At 42.3% G+C, this 22,479-nt stretch overlaps 1 protein-coding gene across 2 annotated transcripts; it reads right to left on the bottom strand.

Annotated features, from left to right (window-relative positions):
• Window positions 1-248: 248 nt before the first annotated feature.
• Window positions 249-22,303, bottom strand: TTC4 (tetratricopeptide repeat domain 4). 2 transcript variants are annotated; one of them, XM_003411060.4, is made up of 10 exons: window positions 22,133-22,303; window positions 21,438-21,555; window positions 20,344-20,505; window positions 15,162-15,239; window positions 13,772-13,896; window positions 8,952-9,038; window positions 6,463-6,680; window positions 5,748-5,829; window positions 4,091-4,173; window positions 249-1,916 (listed from the first exon to the last, which is right to left on the bottom strand). In XM_003411060.4, the coding sequence occupies exons 1-10, from the start codon at window positions 22,241-22,243 to the stop codon at window positions 1,814-1,816; spliced, it is 1,167 nt and encodes a 388-aa protein (XP_003411108.2). In that variant the 5' UTR covers window positions 22,244-22,303; the 3' UTR covers window positions 249-1,813. The 2 variants fall into 2 exon arrangements, with proteins under 2 accessions (XP_003411108.2, XP_064138088.1); XM_064282018.1 differs by lacking the exon at window positions 22,133-22,303 and adding an exon at window positions 21,881-22,105.
• Window positions 22,304-22,479: the final 176 nt, after the last annotated feature.

The raw sequence follows: 22,479 nt of genomic DNA, 5'->3' as shown, positions 1-22,479 counted from the left end.
GCCAGGACTCCAGCTTCCCATGTGGCCAACAGTAATTGAACATGCAACCACATTTCAGCAGGGTTGGGAGCCCTTTTTTTTCCATCTTTGTACTGGTGACACAGGGCATAATGACCAGGCCAACAGCGTGGGCTCCTCTCTGCACCCCTACCTTTAGGCCTGGGAAAGGCTGAGAGACTACTCTTAGGGATTGCTATTTTAAGTGCTTCAACTTATACAGACTGGTGACTATTGTGAACCTGTTTGACTGAATGAAAGTTTCATTTTATTTTTTTGGTTTAGTGCAAGGTTTTTTAATCTCAGCACTATCAACATTTGGGATGGCTAATTCTTTGCTACTGGGGGCTTTCCTGGGCATTGCAGGGTGTTTAGCACCGTCCCTGACCCACTAGATTCCAGCAGCACTCCACTGAGTTGTGACAACCAAGAATGTCTCCAGATACTGCCCAATGTCTGCTGGAGGCAAAATCACCCCTGGCTGCGAACCGCTGAACTAGCACTATCGGTCAGCATAGATGTGCCCTGGATACAGTTCACTTAACAGAAATTACTGAATAACCATGTTCCAGGCACTGTGCTGGGTCCTTCACATACCATTTTGTACAGAAGTCCCACAGACTCCAAGTGGTAGTGCCTTACCTGTGGCCGCACCAAGTCGGCAGCCACCAGGATTCAACCTGTGGTCTAACAGTCTATTATTTGAAGTCCCTTTTCACCCCTTTCCCAAGCTGAAGAAAGAGCTTGTATCTGGGACACGTGTTCTCATGGCAGAAGGAAAACAGCGCACATCTCTCACGCAATGGCAGTTCACACTTGTTGGAACACGGCACCCGTCACGTCGCTAACATCCCTTTGAAGTCAAGTTGCACAACTAAGCCCAATGCTAGAGAAGCAGAAGCATCCCTGCAGGGAGCGGGGGCTACAAGAAGGCAGGTAACTACTGGCAAGGACATACATACAAAAGCCTCTAAATAGGTAAAGGGAGCAAAGATAGCTGTAAACAAAAATACAACCTGTGACAATCATCCAACATACAAAAAGATTTTTCAGTTTAAAAGGCACAAAATCCTAAGATGTGGAAACTGGAGAGGAATTCAGGGGCCACTGCTCAAGTCTATGGTAGACCTCTGTCCTGCAAAGATCAGGAGCACTGACTGTATCTTTAGAGGTACCAAGGACCTGTTTGCATGCTGTTTATAAATGTGGAAATGGGACCTGGCTTTCCTGGCCCCATCTCACCCCAGGGCATCTCTACCACATCCCACACAATTCCCCCTGTGCTCACCAAATAGCTGGAGGCTAGTGTATCTTAGCTTGGCCTTCAGCGATTCAGTAAATGCCTTAAAATTATATGCACAATTTGCTTATATGAGTAAGTGCAATTTGAGGGGTAGCTTTTCTAAGTCATCTTAACTCCACAGAGGTCCAGAGCCATGTCACTGGATCGTGAGCCAGTCTCTGCAGGCCAGTTAGTCACTTGGGTCAGCTGCTGTGTTAAATGCGATAGATGGTCTCTTCTGAGATGGAGGCTGGTAGTAATACAGCTAGCTCACAGGGAGTCCAAGGATGACAGGACCAAGGCACAGAGTTTTTTGTCAGCAGAGGAGAATGGAGACCAGCTGGAGCTCAGCATTTTGGCCAGAAAGGCTACAGTCCAGGGAAGTCAGCGCCAACTTCCCTAGCCAGAGGCTAGGAAGCACTGTCCCGAGAGAGAGAGAAATGGCATCTCAGAGCTGAATCAAGTGTGCTGGACTTCGGCCACAGGCGGGTGAAGGAGGAGGTCCAGGGGTCTGGCTCCCACAGCCTGGCTTGGTCACTTTACCTGGTGCACCTTTCTCCCCCGGAGATAATTCTTGCAAAAAGGAGAGGATCCTACACATACCAAAAATGCTGGTGTCAGGGCTTTTACAGAGTACCTGCAGTGAACACAATGAAAGAGAGGGGGTTAACTGAATTACAATCTTAATCATCCATGGACCTTCCCCATAACCTTTAAAGTGAACCTCTGGAAGTTAGTCAACATTAAAACCCAAGTTTAACACATTTATTTGGTTGGCTGTTTATAGAACCGGCAAATTAGCATGACACTCTCTCCATTACCCAAGCCAGAACCTTTAGGCCAGTCCTCCAGCATCATGCCTGCCTATGGCTAAATCTGAAATAAGCTACAAAACATGCTTTCATTCATTCAACAGACATTCAGTGAGTGCTAGGGTTAAGCCAGGTCTCCTGTGCTGAAAACACAGAGATTAAAAAAAATAAAAACCATCATCCTTGCTTCCAAGTTCAGTACTGGGGCAAGGAGATAAGGAATCAATTAATGACAGCAAGGCTCAACCGCAGACACATGTGTGAGGTACAGTGTTAGCCATGGAGGCATGATTCCCTCTCTGGGGAAGAGGAATCAGGAAAGGCTTCCTGACTGGCTTTCCTGAAAGGTTTTAGATTGGCTTTAATTTGGAAAAGTGGTGGTGATAGTGGGGGCGGCAGGAGCGGAGAGGCAAAAGCCAGGGGGTACACAGAACCAGAAGCTGTCTGCTGTTATTGGGGCAGATTGTAAAGGGAGTGAAGCAGGGTGGAGAGGGTTAGGGCCTTGGCCTCCCAGGTCTGTTAGCATTACTCAGTGGGTGTGGTTTTAGACAGGAGGCCCTATGTCTTAGCTCCGCCCAGTTCAGGGTCTAGAGTTGCCAGAAACCAGCCCTGGGAAGCCTCTTGCCTATGCTAGTCATTTAAAAAGCAATCACTTTCAACAGCATTTACATTACTTTCTGAGAAGCATGAAATTGGTTTCCCTCCACAATCTGCCTGCTTTCTCTTTAAATCCTTCCCTCCAGCCCCCGATCTCTTAGAGATAGGGTAGGCGGACCTCCAGCCTTTAAAGAATTCTATGTAATTTGCTAACAAGTGAGAAAACGAACAGTTAAAACTGTGTCTATGAACTTGGAGAAGAGAGATGTGCAGCCAGAGGAAAACACCAAGGAAAAGTCAGAGGTCAGCTCTGAGGAAATCTTCCCCTCCTGCCTACCAAGCCAAAGCAGCAGGAACAGGACAAGCTGGCCATCTCTACCAAGTCAGTCAACACATCACCAGTTCCCACCCAATCTGCCTCCTAAACCTCTCTAATCCCTCTCTACTATTTTAGGCCTCACCAGTAAATAGTACACTTAAAATCTGTGCATTACTCTGTATGTAAAAAACAAACCCCCTTTGGCTCCACAATGCCATCAGAATGAACTGCACACTCCCTGGCAGGGCATTCAAGGCCTTTGTGCAGGGCCCTAACTAGCTCTCCAGCCTCACCTCCTGCCACGCCCAACCTCTTCATTCTACCTCAGTGCAAAAGTATCTGCTTTTCCCTTTTCTGCTTTGCTCAAACCTTAGGGAATAGTAGTCCAGCAGCCAACTTATACACCTACTGAGGGCATTCTCTTACAGTCTGGGAACACCTCACAGCTGTAAAAGGGGACAACTTGCCAAATCCAACTGGCTGCCACCACTAGTTAACAAAGACGCCCTTGTGTAGTGGGACCACTTTACGCTTACCAGAGCACTTGGATGCCTACTCTCTCACTGGCTCTCAGAAATCCCAAGATATGGAAGGCACAAGTTATTCCCGTTCTGGAGATGAGGCAATAGCCTCGGACAGGTAGTGATCTCCTAGAGTCACACGGCCAGTAAATGACTGTATGTCTGACTTCAAGAGCCAGTGCTCTTTCCTTTAAACAATTTCCGGGGACACAGACACAATTAGGATCAGGAGGGTCAGCTCAGCTGCCCTCAGGTACAGAAGCCTGGCAGCTTTTCTCTGCTCAGACCAACCCCATTTATGTCCCCCAGCCTGGGGGTGTCATATGCAGTGCAATGAGCTGTCACTCACTGTATCCTGTCTGGCCAATGGCCCAGTTTAACAGGCCAGGTGAGGCTCCAGGATGCCATCTCACTTAGCTTTGCACCCAGTTCAGAAGTGAGGGGGTGCAGGCAATCAACCGGCAAAGCTGGCAGCCAGCGATAGCCTGAGAACCTGGCTGCCTGCCTCGGGCTGTGCCTGAGCACCCTCCCCATTCTACTCAGCCCCACATGGATGACTCACCTGGGGTGCTGCAGTGTGTGCAGCAGGGTGTTCTCAGGAGGCACCCGGTATAGTTCTGCTCTCTCTGAATCCTCAAAGTAGACCTGCAAGATTAACAGAGAAGCAGTGCTGTTGCTGTTGCTGTTGTGTGCCATCTACTTGATTCTGACTCGTAGTGACCCTGCAGGACAGAACACAACTGCCACTAGGGCTTCCAAAGCTGTAATCTTAACAGGAGCAGACTGCCAAGTCTTTTCTCCTACAGAGCCACTGGGTGGGTTCGAACTGCTGACCTTTCTGTTAGCAGCCGAGTGCTTAACCACTGGGCCATCAAGTGCTCCTTTAGAGAACGAGTAGTCAGTATGAATAAAAGGCATCAGCAGCACTAGGTGTGCTACAGGCAAGCCCAAGGAAAAGGTAAAGAGATTGCAACTGGTATTAGCTGAGTGACTTCTTTATACAGTTGTAGGGCTGGTTACTTTGCCTTTAGTCCTCCTCATGACACTGAAAAAACACATTACCAGCTCCGTGTTCCAAAGACAAAACCAAAGCTAAGAGAAGTGAAGTAACTTGCTAAAGTCACCCAGCTAATAAACCGAGCAGCCAGGACTCAAGCCCAGGCCTATGCGGCCTTCCCTTCCCTAACAATTCAGTCCCAGAGCCATTAGGTGTAGCGGGGAAAAAGCCGTGAGGAGGGAAAGAGCCCAAGCAGGGCGAGAAGGGTGGCCACAGAGTGGACAGACCTGTGCAGGGTATCAAAGCCCAAGCAGGGCAAGGGGACGTCTGCACAGCAGGGCTGCCAAAATGTGAGGGTGTCAGAGCCCGACCAGTGGAAGAGAGCACCCACGCTGGGAGACTGCCAGCCTGAGCAGAGTGAAAAGGCTTCCTTGTCATATGGCTGTCCAGCAAAGGGTGTCAGAGCTCAAGCAGGGTGAGAAGGCCGTCCACACAGGGGGTGCCTGTTGTGGGGAGTCAGAGCCTGAGGACGATGAGGAGGCTGTGCACACAGGGAGGTTGAGCAGTGCAGTCAGAGTCTACACAGGATGAGGAAGGCCCCAATGCAGAGGCCGCAGCCTGATACAGGGAGTCGAGAGTCCAACCCGGTGAGGAAGGTCCATGTGGGCGAGACGCAGTGGTGGTGACAGAAGACTGATTAAATATGAGGGATTGATCAAATGAATAAACATATTAAGAATAATAAAAGCCACTGTTTATAAATACTGGAGAAAACAAGAATATAAAATCTGGTACTGGATTAGAACTGGAGGTATCAATGAGAACTCATGGTTATATATGTGTGTGTGCGTGTTAATGTGTACACACACACGTAAATACAGCTGAGAATGTCAGGCAATATGCACTGAAGTATTTGGGGGTGATAGGGCATCAGTTGGCATCTTACCCTCAAATAATTAAAAAAAAAGCCAAACCTACTGCCGTCAAGTCGATTGACTCATAGTGACCCTATAGGACAGAGCGGAACTGCCCCATAAGGGTTCCCAAGGAACAGCTGGTAGATTCAAACTGCTGACCTTTTGGTTAGCAGCTGAGCTCTTAACCACTGTGCCACCAGGGCTCCTTTCAAATTATTAGAAGATGATAAGTTCTTTGTATTGTAAATTTGCGATTGTTTAAAAAAAAAAAATCCCACAGAAGAACAAAGTAAAACTTCTCTTACCTCTAAATTATCAGGGCGGTATTTTTGCTCCAAGTCCCAAGAGGGCGTTTCACCAAACATCACCGTTAGATGATCAATAAACCTAAGGGCACAACGTATACTTCTGGGTGTCACTAGCTCATGACCGGGCTTTCCCACACCACAGTCCCTAGATACCGATTCTCAGATACCTCAGGGATACATAAAACATGCAACGCAGGCTTGAGCCGTTTTGACAGTAGCATCCAAAATATGTACGTGTATCACCTCCTATTACTGACATAATATTGTTCTTTAAATTCACTCAGGCTTAAAAACATTACTTAAATTTAGCTACTTTCTAAGCATTAATTTCATCAATCTCAAGCTAAATGTGCTAATTATATTTTTTCTAATCTTCATACACTTGATTTATTATTCATGTACAAACTAAAATGATTTCACATTTCAACAGTGATATGTGAAGATGATATGTGATACACTCTTTGGCGAACACTCTACTGTGGTGTTACACTTACTAACCCAGTCAGCATGCTGGTGAGGCTTGTGTCTGCCACTGCAAACCTCATTAGCAAGGGAGAACTCAGCTACAGGTAGACAGGTTACACCAAACCAGGCTGTGTAAAACCCTCTCAACTATTCTACTCCCTCCTCAAGCAAAATCTACCACTTCCTACTTCCTAGTCAACGGGAGAGAACGTAACCAGAAGCAGAAGGATCTCAGGCCGGTAAGTACCTGGAGTCCTCGTGAAAGGCAGAGATGAAGTCCGACTGCCCACACTCTGGGTACAGAAAGAGCACAGGCCAGCTCAGCCTGCCCTGGTCATCGAGACTCACTCTGGCTCCGTAGGGGTTCTCAGAGATAAGCCCATCCCGGAAAAGCTCAGCTAAACCTTCTGAGGCGGCATCTTCATCTTCACCGGCAGCTTCAGAAACTAACCTGATGTTCCTAGCCTGCATTAAAGAAACACACACACACACACAAACCTTTCTGTAGAGGAGAATGCAGACCTACTTCACTGAAATAGGGAAACAGCACTGCAAGCTCCCTGAGGGCCAGCCCTATACACAATTCATCTTCATTATCCCTGAGGCCTGGCACATGGTAGGCATCATCTGTTCAACTCATCATTAACTACACATGCTGGCCCCTGTGCCACACAGGTGAGCCAGACATGGTTTCCTGCACGCAAGGATCTCATGGTCTAAGGAGGAGACAGCTATAGAAATAATCACAACGTAAGGCAAGAAGTGGAGCTGTGGAACTGCAAAGCTGGAATGAATGATGGAGGTGCCTGGGGAATGCTAGGCCGAGGGCAATGACTTTGATAGGCAGAGCAGTTGAGGGGAGGAGGAAGAAAAGCATTCCAAGCCAAGACCAGCATGTGCAAAGGCAGAGAAGAAATAAGGTGTCGTGTATACAGGAGTGGCAGAAGTCTTGCTTAGCTAGAACATGGAATACTTAAAATAATGTGTGTGGACTTAATCGTTACTCTTTCATGGAAATGATGGCCAAATCAAGTGTCTGAATAGGAAGGGGTTACCTCTTTTTTTGTGTGTGTGCACATATGTGCGTGTGGAGAGGATCCTGAAGTTAGCACGTTAGGAGAAAATTACATGCAATCAGAATTGCTCTTGACAAATCAGGAGCTATCCATCTTAAATCAGGGGTTGGCAAACTTTCTTTGAAGGGTCACATAATAAATATTTTAGAGTTTGTGGGCCAAACTGTCTCTGTCCCAACTACTCTGCTCTGCTGTTATAATGTGAAAACAGCCATGGATAATAAATAAATAATGGAGCATGGCTATGTTCTAGCACTGCAGTTTGCCGATCCCTGCCTTAAACCATCAGTAAAATACGGTTTGTATGGCTTTGTGTATACTATTGGTGAGAGTAATCTTATAAACACTGAAGTTTAAGATGAAGAGTTAGACTAAAGGAGGGAACCACCAAAAAATCTATATGCAAATGTCTGGCACTCAAATATTCTACTTTTAAGAAAATAACCAAATCCCTCACTGTGAATGATGATGAGAAACTGGAGTATTCTGTTCTGCTTAATCTGTTCATACACGTTAACAGTTGGCTTGTTGTGGGGAGGGACAAAAGTAGTGCATCTTGGCAGCATTAGGTTCTCAAGGTCAGTGAGTAACTTAAATGGGTTCATAATTTAGCTGCACGAAGAATGAAACAAAGAACCTATCCCGAAACCTCACAGAAAGTCTTCTCTCCCTTTTGAAGACCAAGCAAGCCAACGTTCCAACAGGTGACTTACTGGGTATCAAGTTAAAGGCAAGATGTGGATCAGACTGCATTCATTTCAAAATTTAAAAAGGAGAGAAAATGCCGGTGTTTTTTTTAAATTGTTTTTATTACAGTCAGAGAAGCAATGTCCTAAACACAGACATTCTCAGGATGCAGTATAGTACAAAGCACAGTGGTTGAGAGCAAGGGTATGTTTCTGACACACGTTAGCTGTGCCAGGTTTCTTCACCTCTCAGAGAATGTTTTATCACCTAGCAAAACAAGAGCAAGCTGTCTGCTTCAGAAGTCAACTGTGAAGACTAAACGAGATAATGCTTAACACAATGTCTAAAAACAAAAAAACTAAACCTACTGCCATCCAGGTGATTCCAACTCATAGAGACCCTACGGAACAGACCAACACTGCCGCATAGGGTTTCCAAGGCTATAAATCTTTACCGAAGCAGATTGCCACATCTTTCTCCCACAGATTGGCTAGTGGGTTTGGACAACTGACCTTCTGGTACTTAACCACTGTCCCACCAGGGTTCCCTACCCAATGTCTAGCACACAGTAGATATTCAGCATATGATAGCTAGCATCAGTTTTTATTCCGGAGCTGCGAAATCATACCCATATATACCTTTTACAAGTAGGCTCCTGTAGACAGGTTGGTATCAATGTAACTCATCAGTTACATGTTTATAAAGAGATAATGCCTTCATTTTACAGATAAGAAACTGCCTTGGAGGGGTTCTATGACTTGCCTGAGGCCAAACATGCATACATGTGGGAGTACTGAGAATAAATTTGGGTGGTCTTACTCTAGAGCCCAGGTTCTTTCATCACACTGCTTCACCAAAGCAAAATGAAAATGAGCAAATTCATTCAGGTAAAGCATCCCAAGAAAGGTTCTCGACAAACTTCAGGCTTAGTGGATTTAACAGGACCAGAGGGGCCTAAGCTTTGAGAACTCACCTTGATGGCCTGGATTAAAGTCTCATTCTGATTCTGCTCCTTCTTTTCTTTCAATTTTGCTTTCCTTATATCCCTCTGTTCAGTTCGCTGAAAATGAAATTCAGATGCATCAACCCTAGAGAACTTGTTTCCTCTGTTACCCCAACCTGCTCCTGAATTACTATCTCTAGTCTCTTCAACCCATACTCCTGTGTTAAGGGATACCAGTAGTTGAGATCCAATTAACATTTACAAAGCACATGTACAAAGGCTGGGGCAGCAGAAATATAAAAGTCAGTGTACAGTTCAATGAGTTTTGGCAAATGTATACACATGAGTACCCAACAGTCAAGACAGAGAACATTTTCATCCCCTAGAAAGTTCCCTCATGCCTCTTTGCAGTCAACTCCCCTCCATCACTGATCTGGTAAGTTCTTTCTTTATATCATCAAGTAATATTCCACTGTATGAATATACAATTTGTTTATCCTTTCTCCTACTCTTGGACACAAACGCTGTTTCCAGTTCTACACTATTATGAATAAACCGGCTATGAACATTCTTACATGAATCTTTTTACAAAAACATGTTTTCATTTCTCTTAGGTAAATAGCTAGGAGTGAATCTGCTGGATTATGGAATAGGCATATATTTCACCTTACAAGAAAATGCCAAGCTGATTTCCAAAGTGGTTGCACCAATTTATATCCCGTGGGAAAGTGTGAGAGCTCTAGTTGCTCCCCATCTTTGCCAATATTTGGTCTGTCAGCTGTTTTAAAATCTTAGGCATCCTAGATGGTGTCAAGTGGTGTTCTACTCAAGTTTTACTTTGAATTTTTCTAATGACTACTGATGTTAAGCATATTTCATTTGCTTACTGGCCATTTATATATCTTCTTTAGATAAGTATTTGTTCATATCATCAAATCAAGCCCATTTTTTAGTTTTTTTTTTTTTGAGGATATATATTTCTTTATACATTCTGGACACAAATCCTTTGTTAGATATAAGTATTATAAATATTTTCTCCCACTCCATAGCTTGCCTTTTAATTTTCTTAACAATGTCCTTTGAAGAGCAAACTTTTTAAAAAATAATTCACCATGAGCAAGTGGGATTCATACCGGGTATGCAGGGATGGTTCAACATTAGAAAAACCATCGATGTCATCCACCACATAAATAAAACAAAAGAACCACATAATCTTATCAATTGTTGCAGAAAAGGCATTTGACAAAGTCCAACACCCATTCATGATTAAAACTCTCAACAAAATAGGAAAGAAGAGAAATTCCTCAACATATGCAAGGGCATTTATACAAAGCCAACAGGCAAAATCCCCCTAAATGGAGAGTCTGAAAGCATTCCCCTTGAGAACAGGAACCAGCCAAGGATGCCCTTTATCACCACTCTTATTCAACATTGTGCTGGAGGTTCTAACTGGAACAATTAGGCTAGATGAACAAACACAGGGCACCGAGGCTGGTAAAGAAGAAGTATCTCTATTTGCAGATGATACGATCTTATACACAGAAAACCCTGAAGAATTCACAAGAAAATTACTGGAATAGAAGGTTTCAGCAATGCATCAGGATACAGGATAAACATAAAAATCAGTTCAATTCCTCTACACCAACAAAGAGAACACTGAAGAGGAAACCACCAAATCAACACCATTTACAATAAATAGCCCCTAAGAAGATTTTTTTTTTTAAGAAGATAAAATACTTAGGAATAAATCTAACCAGAGACATAAAAGGCCTATACAAAGGAAACTATAAGACACTACTGCAAGAAACCTACATAAGTGGAAAAAAACACACCTTGCTCACAGATAGGAAGACTCAACATTGTGAAAATGTCCATTCTACCCAAAGCAATCTACAGATACAGTACAATCACAATCCAAATTCCAATGGCACTTTTTAATGAGATAGAGAAACAAATCACCAACTTTATATGGAAGGGAAGCCTGAGATAAATAAAGCATTACTGAAAAAGAAGAACAAAGTGGGAGGCTTCACTCTACCTGATTTGAGAACCTATTATACCACTGCAGTACTCAAAACAGCCTGGTACTGGTACAACAACAGATATACAGACCAATGGAACAGAATTGAGAATCCAGACATCAATTCATCTACCTATGAGCAGCTGATATTTAACAAAGGCCCAAAGTCAGTTAAATGGGGAAAAGACAGTCTCTTTAACAAATGGTGCTGGCATAACTGGATATCCATCTGCAAAAAAATGAAACAAGACCTGTAAATCACACCATGCACAAAAACTAACTCAAAATGGATCAAAGACCTAAATATAAAACCGAAAATGATAAAGATCATGGAAGAAAAATTAGGGACAACGCTAAGAGCCCTTATACACGGCATAAACAGTATACAAATCATTACTAACAATGCACAAACACCAGAAAAGAAACTAGATAACTGGGAACTCCTACAAATCAAACACCTATGCTCATCCAAAGACTTTACCAAAAGAGTAAAAAGGCAACCTATAAACTGGGAAAAAAAATTTGGCTATGACAAATCCCATCAGTGTCTAACCTCTAAAATCTATAAGATGCTGTAAAACCTCAACGACAAAAAGACAAATAACTCAATTAAAAAATGGGCAAAGGATATGAACAGGCACTTCACCAAAGACGACATTCAGGCAGCTAACCGGTACATGAGGAAATGCTCACAATCATTAGCCATTAGAGAAATGCAAACCAAAACTACAATGAGATTCCATCTCACTCCAACAAGGCTGGCATTAATCCAAAAAACACAAAATAATCAACGTTGGAAGTTGTAGAGAGACTGGAATACTTATACACTGCTGGTGGGACTGTAAAATGGTACAACCAGTTTGGAAATCGATTTGGCACTTCCTTAAAAAGCTAGAAATAGAACTACCATATGATCTGGCAATCCTACTCCTTGGAACATACCCTAGAGAAATAAGAGCCTTCACACGAATGCATATATGCACACCCATGTTCACTGCAGCACTGTTTACAATAGCAAAAAGATGTAAACAACCAAGGTGTCCATCAACAGATAAATGGATAAATAAATTATGGTATGTTCACATAATGGCATACTACGCAACAATAAAGAACAACGATGAATCCCTGAAACATCTCCTAACATGGAGGAATCTGGAAAGCATGCTGAGTGAAATTAGTCAGTCACGATGGACAAATATTGTATGAGACCACTATTATAAGAACTCAAAAAAAGGCTGAAACACAGAAGAAAACATTCTTTGATGGTTACAAGGGTGGGGAGGGAGGGAGAGGAATATTCACTAACTAGATAAAAAAATAGTAGACAAGAATTATTTTAGGTGAAGGGAAGGACAGCCTACGATACAGGGGAAGTCAGCACAACTGGACTAATCCAAAAGCTAAGAAGTTTCCTGAATACAACGAAACACTTTGAAGGACAGAGTAGCAGGGGCGGGGGTCTGGGGACCATGGTTTCAGGGGACATCTAGGTCAACTGGCATAACAAAGTGTATTAAGAAAACGTTCTGCATCCCACTTTGGTGAGTGGCATCTTGGGTCTTAAAAGTTAGTAAGCGGTCATTTAAGATGCATCAATTGGCCTCAACCCACCTGGAGTAAAGGAGAATGAAGAACACCAAAGACACAAAGAAAATACGAGCCCAAGAAAAAGAAAAACCAAAAAAACCAAACCCAGTGCCGTCAAGTCAATTCTGACTCATAGTGACCCTATAGGACAGAATAGAACTGACCCATAAGGGCCACATAAACCAGAGACTCCATCAGCCTGAGACCGGAAGAACTAGATGGTGCCTGGCTAAGACCAATTACTGCCCTGACAGGGAACACACAGAGAATCCCTGATGGTACAGGAGAAAAGTGGGACACAGATCTCAAATTTTAGTAAAAAGACCAGACTTAACGGTCTGACCAAGACTGGAGGGACCCCAGAGGACAAGGCCCCTTGACTCTGTTAGCCCAAAACTAAAACCATTCCTGAAGCCAACTCTTCAGACAAAGATTAGACTGGGCTATAAAACATAAAATGATACTGGTGAGGAGTGTGCTTCTCAGCTCAAGTAGATACATGAGACTGTGTGGGCAGCTCCTGTCTGGAGGCGAGATGAGAAGGCAGAGGGGGACAGGAGCAGGTTGAATGGACATGGGAAATATAGGGTGGGGAGAAGGAAAGTGCTGTCACATTGCAGGGAGAGCAACCAGGGTCATATAACAATGTGTGTAAGTTTCTGTATGAGAGACTGATTTGAATTGTAAACTTTCATTTAAAGCACAATTAAAAAAAAAAACTGACAGAAAATCCACATAACATAAAATTAACCATCAGCCATTTTAAAGTGTACTATTCAGGGTAATTTAGTATAGTCACTATGTTGTACAACCATTACCTCTATGTAGTTCCAAGACATTTCATCACCCCAAAAAGGGAACTCTACCCGTTAGCAGTCACTTCCTCCAGCCCCTAGTCTGCTTTCTGTATCTAGGGATTTATCTATTCTGGATGTTTCCTGTAAGTGGAACCAGACAATATATGACCTTTTTATGCCTAGCTTCTTTCATTTAGCAGAATGTTTTCAAGGTTCATCCAAGCTGTATGAATCACTACTATATATATTATATATTCTTGCTTACCTTTATATCACACATTGTAACTGCTTATTTACTTATTTGTATTCTCACTGAGCTCCAAGGGTAGGACTGTCATATTGGCTGGTTTGGGTTTTGGTTTTTAAAGAAGAAAATGTCTGCAATGGCCTGAGAGCCACAATCTGGGGAAGCCAAATGGTAGTTGGCTGCTTATTCCACCACCAACCTTCAGCTTGTCAGCTTTAGCCCTTGTGTCCAGAAGCTTCTTCTCTTTGGCATCTATCTGCAGTCCCTCATCACACCAGCTCACGGCCTCAGCAAAGTTTTTCAGTTCCAGATGGCATAAGGCACCTGTAGAATCCAGAACCCTTAGAATGCATGGACATGGAAAGAGGCCTGCCTTGAGCAGGACCCCAACAACCCCCACCCCTAGTAACCACCAGCCAGCACCCTGAAGGGAGAACAGGCGGTAAAGCCCCTTGTGCTGTACTCCCCAAATAAAGAATATATTTTACATATATATGATATATATATCCTGCATTAAAAAAATAAGTCTTCCAAGTATTAAGGACTCTTAAAGTCAGGAAGGTTATGGCTCATTAGCAAAGAGCACAGGCTTGAATTCTGGCTCTATCATTTACCAGCTGGGCCTTATTAAAAAAAGGACTGAGCATCTCTGAGCTTCAGGTTCCTTATCTGCAAATGGAAAGAATAAAGCCTATCTCACATAATTTTTTTAAAGGGAGACAGTAAGTAGAATTTGCCTCAGCCATTCATCAAGTCAGTGGCATGACCAAAGCCATCTAGGTCTCTCCTAATCTTGTTCTTTATGGCTACCAGTTTAAGCTACCTCTTTTTTCTATTAAAAAAAAAAAAAAAAAAGTTTTTATTGTAATTGCGTTTTCTCCAATAAGCCTCTTTAGGTTTTACACATAATTTCAAAATACCAGAATTGGAAGGGCTTAGATATCACAGACTCCAACTCCATTTTCCAGAGATGAGCACACTGATCTGACTGGGTATCCTGCCAAGGTCACATGATAAGGTGAAACTGACAACTGATCAGAGGACTACAGACTTCCAGCCCGAGGCCAATCCCACAGGACTGCACTTGATTCATCTGCCCATCTTCGGTCTTTGGTCAGTACCTTCTTTTCCCTACAGCTGAGGAAAGCAGATCTACTTGCCATCGTCTAATCGTGACCATCAAAAGAAGCATAACTTCGTTAAAGCATTTTAAGCTGGTCCGTGGGGATGTAGCAAAGATTAATGTATGATGAATAAATTAAAGTTTGCAAAGCACCTATCAACTTCTCAAAGAAAAGGTGAGGTATAAAAGTGATAACAGCACTGTTATTATACAGAAAGGTCAGGCTACAACAGAAAAAATAATCTGGGAACACTGCAGCATCAGTGTTACCAGCAAAGGTCCTGTAACTTATCTGTTAATTAACATTAACACGGCATTTGAAGATCTCGCCCTTCAATCAATTTGGAAAAAAAAAAAATTAGTATCTTAGCATCTTAGTACCTAAGCTTAAAATATCTCAATATTTGGTGTGACATGTTCCATCCTTTCCATAATGACAATCGTACTGCAGTTCTCTAAGACTTACCTCTTACTACTGCTTTCAGGTGGCTGGGTTTTAGCTTCCTGGCAGTCATCACATCATTGAGTGCAGAACGGAAATTGCCTAACAAGTTGTGATTTAATAAAAAAGAAATTTTGAGACAGAATGTTTCCAAAATTTTGTGTGTAGTGACAAAGACACTTATACAACTTGAAGAAATATAAATCAGAGCAACTGTCTTTAGAAAAAATATAGCTGTGCTCATCGAGAGCCTCAAAAATGTTTATAGCATCAGGCAATCCATAGAACGTACGTGGCTTACTAGCCACATCAAAAAATGCTCAACCTCACTAATGATTATGAAAATGAAATATGAAATAGGTAAAAATGAAAGACAGATAATATCCATTATTGAAGAAGGTATGAAAAAGGAAGAGATCCTTGCTTTAGCCTAAGTAGTAGTCAGAACTGTTGGTAATACTTCACAACTAACTTTGTTCATTGTTACATTTTAAAAAAAAACCAGAAACAGCCTATCTACTCAGTAAAAGTGGAATAGTAAAGCAAGTAGTGTAAATATGATGGAACTCCATGTAGCTATTCAAATAGCATTTGCAAATAATTTTTAATGACAGGTAAAATTGTAAGCAGAAAAAAAAGCTGCATACAAAATTGCACACGTGCATGTAGAAACTGTTGAACTGGCGAAGTTTTGCTGTGTATATTTGTACCACAATAAAATAACTGTGCATACGTTTATATATAAAATAAAACTGTGTACACAGCATGATCTCAAATATGGCAAAAAATGCATATAGAAGATCCAAGGACTTCTGGTTAAAGGTGGTAGACTGAAAACATGTACTTAACTCAGCTCCCTCCCAAAAATCCCACTGAAAAACAAACAAAAAGCTATAAACCCACAGAGAGAAAAGGAATGAGAAGAACACAGAACAAATTTTGAAAGCTGGAAAGTAAAGGGACAAGGACTGACTGACTTATCTGGCCTGAGAAAACTGAACTCTAACACAGCAGGAGGAAAGCCAAAAAGCCACCAGCTTGTGCTGCGGAACCTCCAAGACCCAGGAATTGATGGCACCGGCGATCTCTGGAAATGGGGGGTGAAAGTGCATTGAAATCTATTTAAGAAGCAGTCAGATGCCCGTGCTTGTTAACTTGTGTCCTGTGGTGGGACCTACCGCTCCCCCTTGCTTAGTGGAAGACCAGAGGTTTATTCTATATAAAGAATAAAACAGGGTCTCTGGACAGAGACCACTAGGCATAGTGGTGATTCAGTGAAAGTACATTCTAAATATTGAGCCCTTAGCCCTATTCCCCTACTTGGTTCTCAAAACACCAGGAGCTAGGATTTCCAAAAAGAGAAAACAGTATAAACAGAAATAAGGAAAGTATGAAATAATTTAAAAAAAACTTTCCTAAAAACAACTCTCCAGACAGAAAAAGTTGTTCACTGAATACACAACACACAGGACCCACACTAAGGCACACTGTTATGAAACTTCAGCACATTGGAGATAAAGAAAATTCTAGAAGCTTCTAAAGGAAAACAAAACAAAGAGAACACCATTCAAAGGATCAGGAATCAGAATAGTTCTGGATTCTTAACAGCAACACTTCTGAGTATTGCTAGAAGACAATGAAGAAATGCTGTAAATTTTGAGGGAAAATGACTTTCAATCTGCAATGCCACACCTGTCCAAATTATCTATTAAGCGTGAGAGTAAAATAAAGGTGTTTTCGGACATACAGCCCGTTGCTGTTGAGTCGAAAGGTTTCAGAAAGTTCACCTCTACTGCCTCCTTCATCAGAGAGCTACTGAAGAATGCATTCCACCAAAACACTGGAGTAAATCAAGAAAGAAAAAACTGTGGGATCCAGAAAACTGGGATCAAACACAAAAAAGGGAAACGGAATCCCTAGATAAAGGAGAAGAGAGATCCCAGGATAACAGCTGTGCACTAAGCACAAAGAGTAACCAGGCCAGACCAAAATCAGAAGACTCCCAGAGAGATGTCACCAAGAAGGTAAAATGGATGGGGCAAGGAGTTAGAAATATGGGGAGAATACATCAATGAATTAGTGATAAGTACAATGAAAACCAAGTAAACATAATAATTAAGACAGCTATTAACTGGAAACCCTGGTGGCATAGTGGTTAAGTGCTACAGCTGCTAACCACGAGGTCGGCAGTTCAAATCCGCCAGGTGCTCCTTGGAAACTCTATGGGGCAGTTCTACTATGTCCTACAGGGTCGCTATGAGTCAGAACTGACTCGACGGCAGTGGGTTTTGTTGGGTTATTAACTGAAGGGAAAACAAATGTTCATTAAAAAAAGAAAAATGATTATAATATTCAACATTGTTGTAAATAACGTTTACATAGTGATGCAATTTACATTACATAATAATGTAAAGACTGAATACCAAACTCAAATATACACTTGAGGACATGGGGACAGAATGTGTGGAGATGTGGTAGCAGTAGTGAAAGAGAATAAACTACTCATCTTCCATAGCAGGAATCAGCAGATAATGGCTAAAACTGAAAGATAAAAAAGTAGCAATGTAAGTGTGTTATTTAGTTATACGGAGATACATGTGAAAAGAAACAGCCAACAGTTGGAAGTGGCTGCCTCTGAGGAGCACAAAATGGTAGGAAAGGCAGTCGAGGGACTGATAACATTTCATAAGAAGCTTTAAAAAACTATTTGACTATTTAAATTACACGTATACGTAAATGTGATAAAAATCTGAATGTAAATAAATAAGACTAGGAGGATATATATCCAATGTTCCCAGTAGTTACATGCTTGTGGGATTATGATTTTAATTTTCTTTTTACCCTTCCTGTATTTTTCAAAGTTGCTACAATAAACACGTATTACTTTAACCACAACAACAAAAATTACTAAGACTCTCCTATTTCCAAATCAGCAGGTGGTGGTCCTACATTTTAAAAGCAGGTTATCTGTCCACGTGATTTCACAGTTCTGCATGCTGCAGAGAAAAGAAGAAAACCTCCATCCAGAGAGTAGCCAAGACATACTGTTCAGTTTTTTGGAAATATCTGCAATACATATCTGGGGTACAAAATAGCTGGCCAACAGTTATTTCAGTCTACTTCTTTTTCCCTTAGATTTATCCCCTAGACACCGGTGATACTACTGTTTCCAGGTTCTTCACCTACCAGTTCTCTGTTTCTGATTCCTAAAGTTTCTTCCTCAGCCACTCATTCTGTTTCACTATACACCCTCCTTGGGGGATTTCTGACCACTTTTTTTTTTTTTTAGCTCTCACCTGCTACCTTCATACTCTTGACTATGAACATAAATTTGTGAGTATAAATATCACATCAACATGTCCGACTACTTCCAAACTTCTCCACCTGGATGTCTCACAGGTACCTCGAACCTGACATGCCCCAAAAGAAACTTATTACTTCTCCCCATACCCACTTCCTAAACTCTGCTCCTTTTTCTCTAGAGTACCTATTTCATGGGGTGTTATTACTATTTTCCCACTTACCCTAGCTAGAATAATCACCCAAATAATCAGTATTTCCCAAAGTTCCATCAGCAGAACAGCCCTGTAACATGTTAATAAGTGTTACTCCAAAGGGGGGGTTTACAAAACTTGAGAAAGATAGAGTGAGACTATTGTAGGTCACCTCAAGAGTTTTTAACATACTAACAAAGAAGTAACAATATCCAAACTTGCCCATGGAATTTTTTTTTTTTTACTCCAAGGGTTCCACAGAATACTTCTCGGGAAATCCTCCTTTAGATTAATATAGTATCTCTCACTCATGAACATCTATCACCTTAATCCTTCTCATATCCCTGAGAAGAGGGTAAAAGGCCACAAAAAAAAATTTTTTTTTTAATTGAGAAGTGTTTAGGTTAAAAAAAATCTCAGATCATAACAGCTCAAATACCACACGAAAGTAACTATACTGGGTTGAATCACTGTTGTTGTTAGGTGCCATCCAGTCAATTCCGACTCATAGCGACCCCATGTACAACAGAACGAAAAACTGCCTTGCCCGGTCCTGTGCCAACCTCATAATCAATGCTATGTTTGGGCTCACTATTGCAGCCTCTATGTCAATTCATCTCGTCAAGGGTCTTCCTCCTTTTTTGTTGGCCCTTTACTTTACCATGCATGAAGCCCTTCTCCAGGGACTGGTCTCTCCTAATAACATGTCTAAAGTACACGAGACGAAGTCTCACTATTCTCGCTTAAAGGAGCATTCTAACTGTTCTTCTTCCAAAACAGATTTGTTCGTTCTTCTGGCAGTTCATGATATATTCAATATTCTTTGCCAACACCGTAATTCAAAGGCATCGATTCTTCTTCGGTCTTCCTTATTCCTTATCCAGCTTTCACATGCATATGAAAAAGGTGGTCAAAAATACCATGACTTGGGTCAGGCGCACCTTTAAGGCACCCTTTAAGGAGATCTTTTGCCACGTATTTGCCCAATGCAATACGTCTCCCAACAGTCATGTCCCCCCAAAATTTATGTCCACCAGGAAGCTCAGAATGTGACCTCATTTGGAAATAGGGTCTTTGCAGACATGATTAGCTAAGATGAAGTCATTCAAGATTAGAGCGGGCTCTAAATCCAATGAATGACGTCTGTATAAGAAGGCCATGTGAGGACACACACAGACACACAAGGGAGAGAACACAGGAAGACAGACGCAAAGACTGGAGTGATGCTGCTACAAGCCAAAGAATGCCAATGACTGTGGGCAGCCACCAAAAGTTAGAAGACGCAAAGAAGGATTCTTCCCTAGAGCCTTCAGAGGGAACATGGCCACGCTGACACTTTGATTTTAGACTTCTAACCTCTAGAACTATGAGAGAATATATGCTATTGCTTTAAGCCACTGAGTCTGTGGTACTTTATTACAGCAGCCCTATGAAACTAATACAGCTACTAAGCCACTTATGTGTTTCAGAGAGTAAGAATTACACAACCTATCTTTTCACTGTCTACCAGGAAGGTCAGAGTTCAATTACAACAAACTATCCTTTAAAAAAAAAAAAAAAAAAAAACTTTTTTTTGTTTTTTATCCTTAGTCTAGTTTTCTAGGATAAACCGCCCCTCTTCCTCTGACTCTGTCAAACATTCTAGTATCCACTGTAAAGCCTTTTATCATAAGCTAATTCTTTAGAAAGCATTAAATAATAAAATAAATTACCCAGGTAGTACTGTGCTGCTGCCCGGTTGGTATAAAGGACAACATTCAAATCAGGGTCTGCACATTTCTTCTTTAATCCTTCAGTGTAGGAAATCACAGCTTTCTTATAGTCTTTTTCTTTAAAGTAATCATTGCCCTCATCTTTATAGATCTTGGCCTGTTCTGAAAGAGGAGGAAAAATGATCACTATTTCCTAATTTTTAAAGGGCTCATCAAAAATAAATCATGCAATAATCTAATACATGATAAACCAAACAGAAGAAACCCATAGGGGAAGAAAACACAAATTTATTGCTATGAGAAAACGGATCAATATGGAGAAACAAAGTCATGCATACTTAATGCTACAATTAATTCCAAGGATCTTATACAGTAGATTACAAAGTGCTTACCAAAAAAAAAGAAAAAAGTATAATTATCCTAGCTCTTGGAGAAAGGATTTTTTTTTTTAATTGCTGAAAAAACAGGATGAAATTATATTTCTGCTTTTGCTTACGTTGTTTCATTACCTGGAATGCAAAGTACCCTCCTCGCTCTGCTAAGAGCCTGCAACATTTTTAAGACTTGGTTCAAATTTCCAACCCATTGTGAGCCCACTCCTGCCCCTTCTGCATTCCCAGAGCTAGTACAGTAAAACCTGCAAAAGCCGGAACAGGTGTAAAGCAAGAACCTGTCAGAAAAGGAAAATGCAAATATTTTCCACTAAATGAGTGATAGAAAAGTGCTAAGATCACACCCTGTCAAAAGCAGAAAACTTCTGAGACCCAGAAACAAGGCAGTCCCATTGAGTTCTGGCTCTCACAGGTCTCACTGTATACAGCTGCATATTGGCACTGATCACACACATTTGCCCTGATTCTTTAGAACAATCTGGCTATCCAGTGGAGTGTGACCTTTGAGAGCAAAAATTTGTATTTACCTTTGCTTCCTCAATGGACAGCATTTAGTAGGAATCCAAAGATGTGTGTGGAATGTATAGTGACAAGGACACTCACATGCTAACTACCTCTTGTTATCCATCAGAACTTTTCTAACTCACACTTTACCTCAATTCAACGCAGACACAAAATTAATGTTACAGTCATGTAAAATACCTTCTGGAGATCGCTCATCATCAAAAATAATTGACTGGAGGCAAGCCAAGTCCGGATTGTCTTTGGGATCAATTTCTGATGGTGCTGTCTTCATAAACAAGGGGATCTTTTCAAATTCCTGGGGATTGTTAAGAGAAGAATTAAGTCTATGAATAAAGTTTTCCACTGAGTAGATCCAATTCTATGACTCTATATCAAAGTTGCCTTACTCATCACAATTTGCTGTATCTCCCTCCCCTCATCCAGGTCTCAGTATCCCTCTGTAAAATGAGAGTGTACGATAATGATCCCTAAAGAGTTTTTCATGTCTCATTCTACAATCATGTGCCAGGTACTTCACCCACCATCTCATTTAATCTCCACCACAACCCTACGAGCTTGCTGCTATTGTTAAGGCAATTTTACAGGTGAAGAAAGGGGCTGAGAGAAGTTAAATAACTCACTCAATATCAGAAGCAATAAGCGGTGGAGGCACAAGTCTTTCTGACTCCAAAACCCGGACTCTTAAATGTACCGAGAGCTGAAAGAAGACCCTCAAAACCTCGAGGCAGATTTTTAACACCCCAGTGGAAACTCTCCCGCTATCTGCTCGTAGCGCCAGTGTCCCGAGGGGTGAGGTAGATGTGCCTGAGCGAGGGGCCCCAAATACTCGGACGACACCCCCACACACGTGCGGGGCCCCCGGGACCGCCCACCTCCTCCCACTTGTCCTCGTGGAAGCCGCCGCGGTAAGGCTGGCTCCGGAACTTCTCCAGGAACGAGTCCATGGCGTCGTCGGACACCGCGTCCGGCCCAAGCCGCTCCATAGCAGCTATCCGGCCCTCCAGCCACAGTCCCGTCGTCGAGGTCCCGGTGCGGAACCGCGACGCTCCTTCCGGCGGCGCCAGCGTCCTACCCTCAATCCTCCGGGCGGCGCCGACCCGCACACCTTGGGTTCCGCCGGGGTGGGGGCGGGGCCAATCCGGCTCTATCTCCTCGGCCAAACTGTTGGCCCATCCTTCTCTCCCTTCGGGAGTACCTAGTCCTGCTGCGGGTCCCTAGT

The sequence above is a fragment of the Loxodonta africana genome, chromosome 3, assembly GCF_030014295.1.
Source record: "Loxodonta africana isolate mLoxAfr1 chromosome 3, mLoxAfr1.hap2, whole genome shotgun sequence".
NCBI lineage: Eukaryota > Metazoa > Chordata > Mammalia > Proboscidea > Elephantidae > Loxodonta > Loxodonta africana.
This window is presented reverse-complemented; position numbering and strand designations above follow the sequence as displayed.

What these genes read in the sequence shown, in the direction of transcription:
- TTC4 (XM_003411060.4), bottom strand. Translation starts at nt 22,243, where the DNA reads ATGGAGCGGCTTGGGCCGGACGCGGTGTCCGACGACGCCATGGACTCG. An exon ending in ACGAGGACAAGTGGGAGGAG is followed by an intron (nt 21,556 to 22,132) that starts GTGGGCGGTCCC and finishes AACAATCCCCAG; the next exon opens with GAATTTGAAAAGATCCCCTT. An exon ending in CTAAAGCTGACAAGCTGAAG is followed by an intron (nt 9,039 to 13,771) that starts GTTGGTGGTGGA and finishes TTTCATTTTCAG; the next exon opens with CGAACTGAACAGAGGGATAT.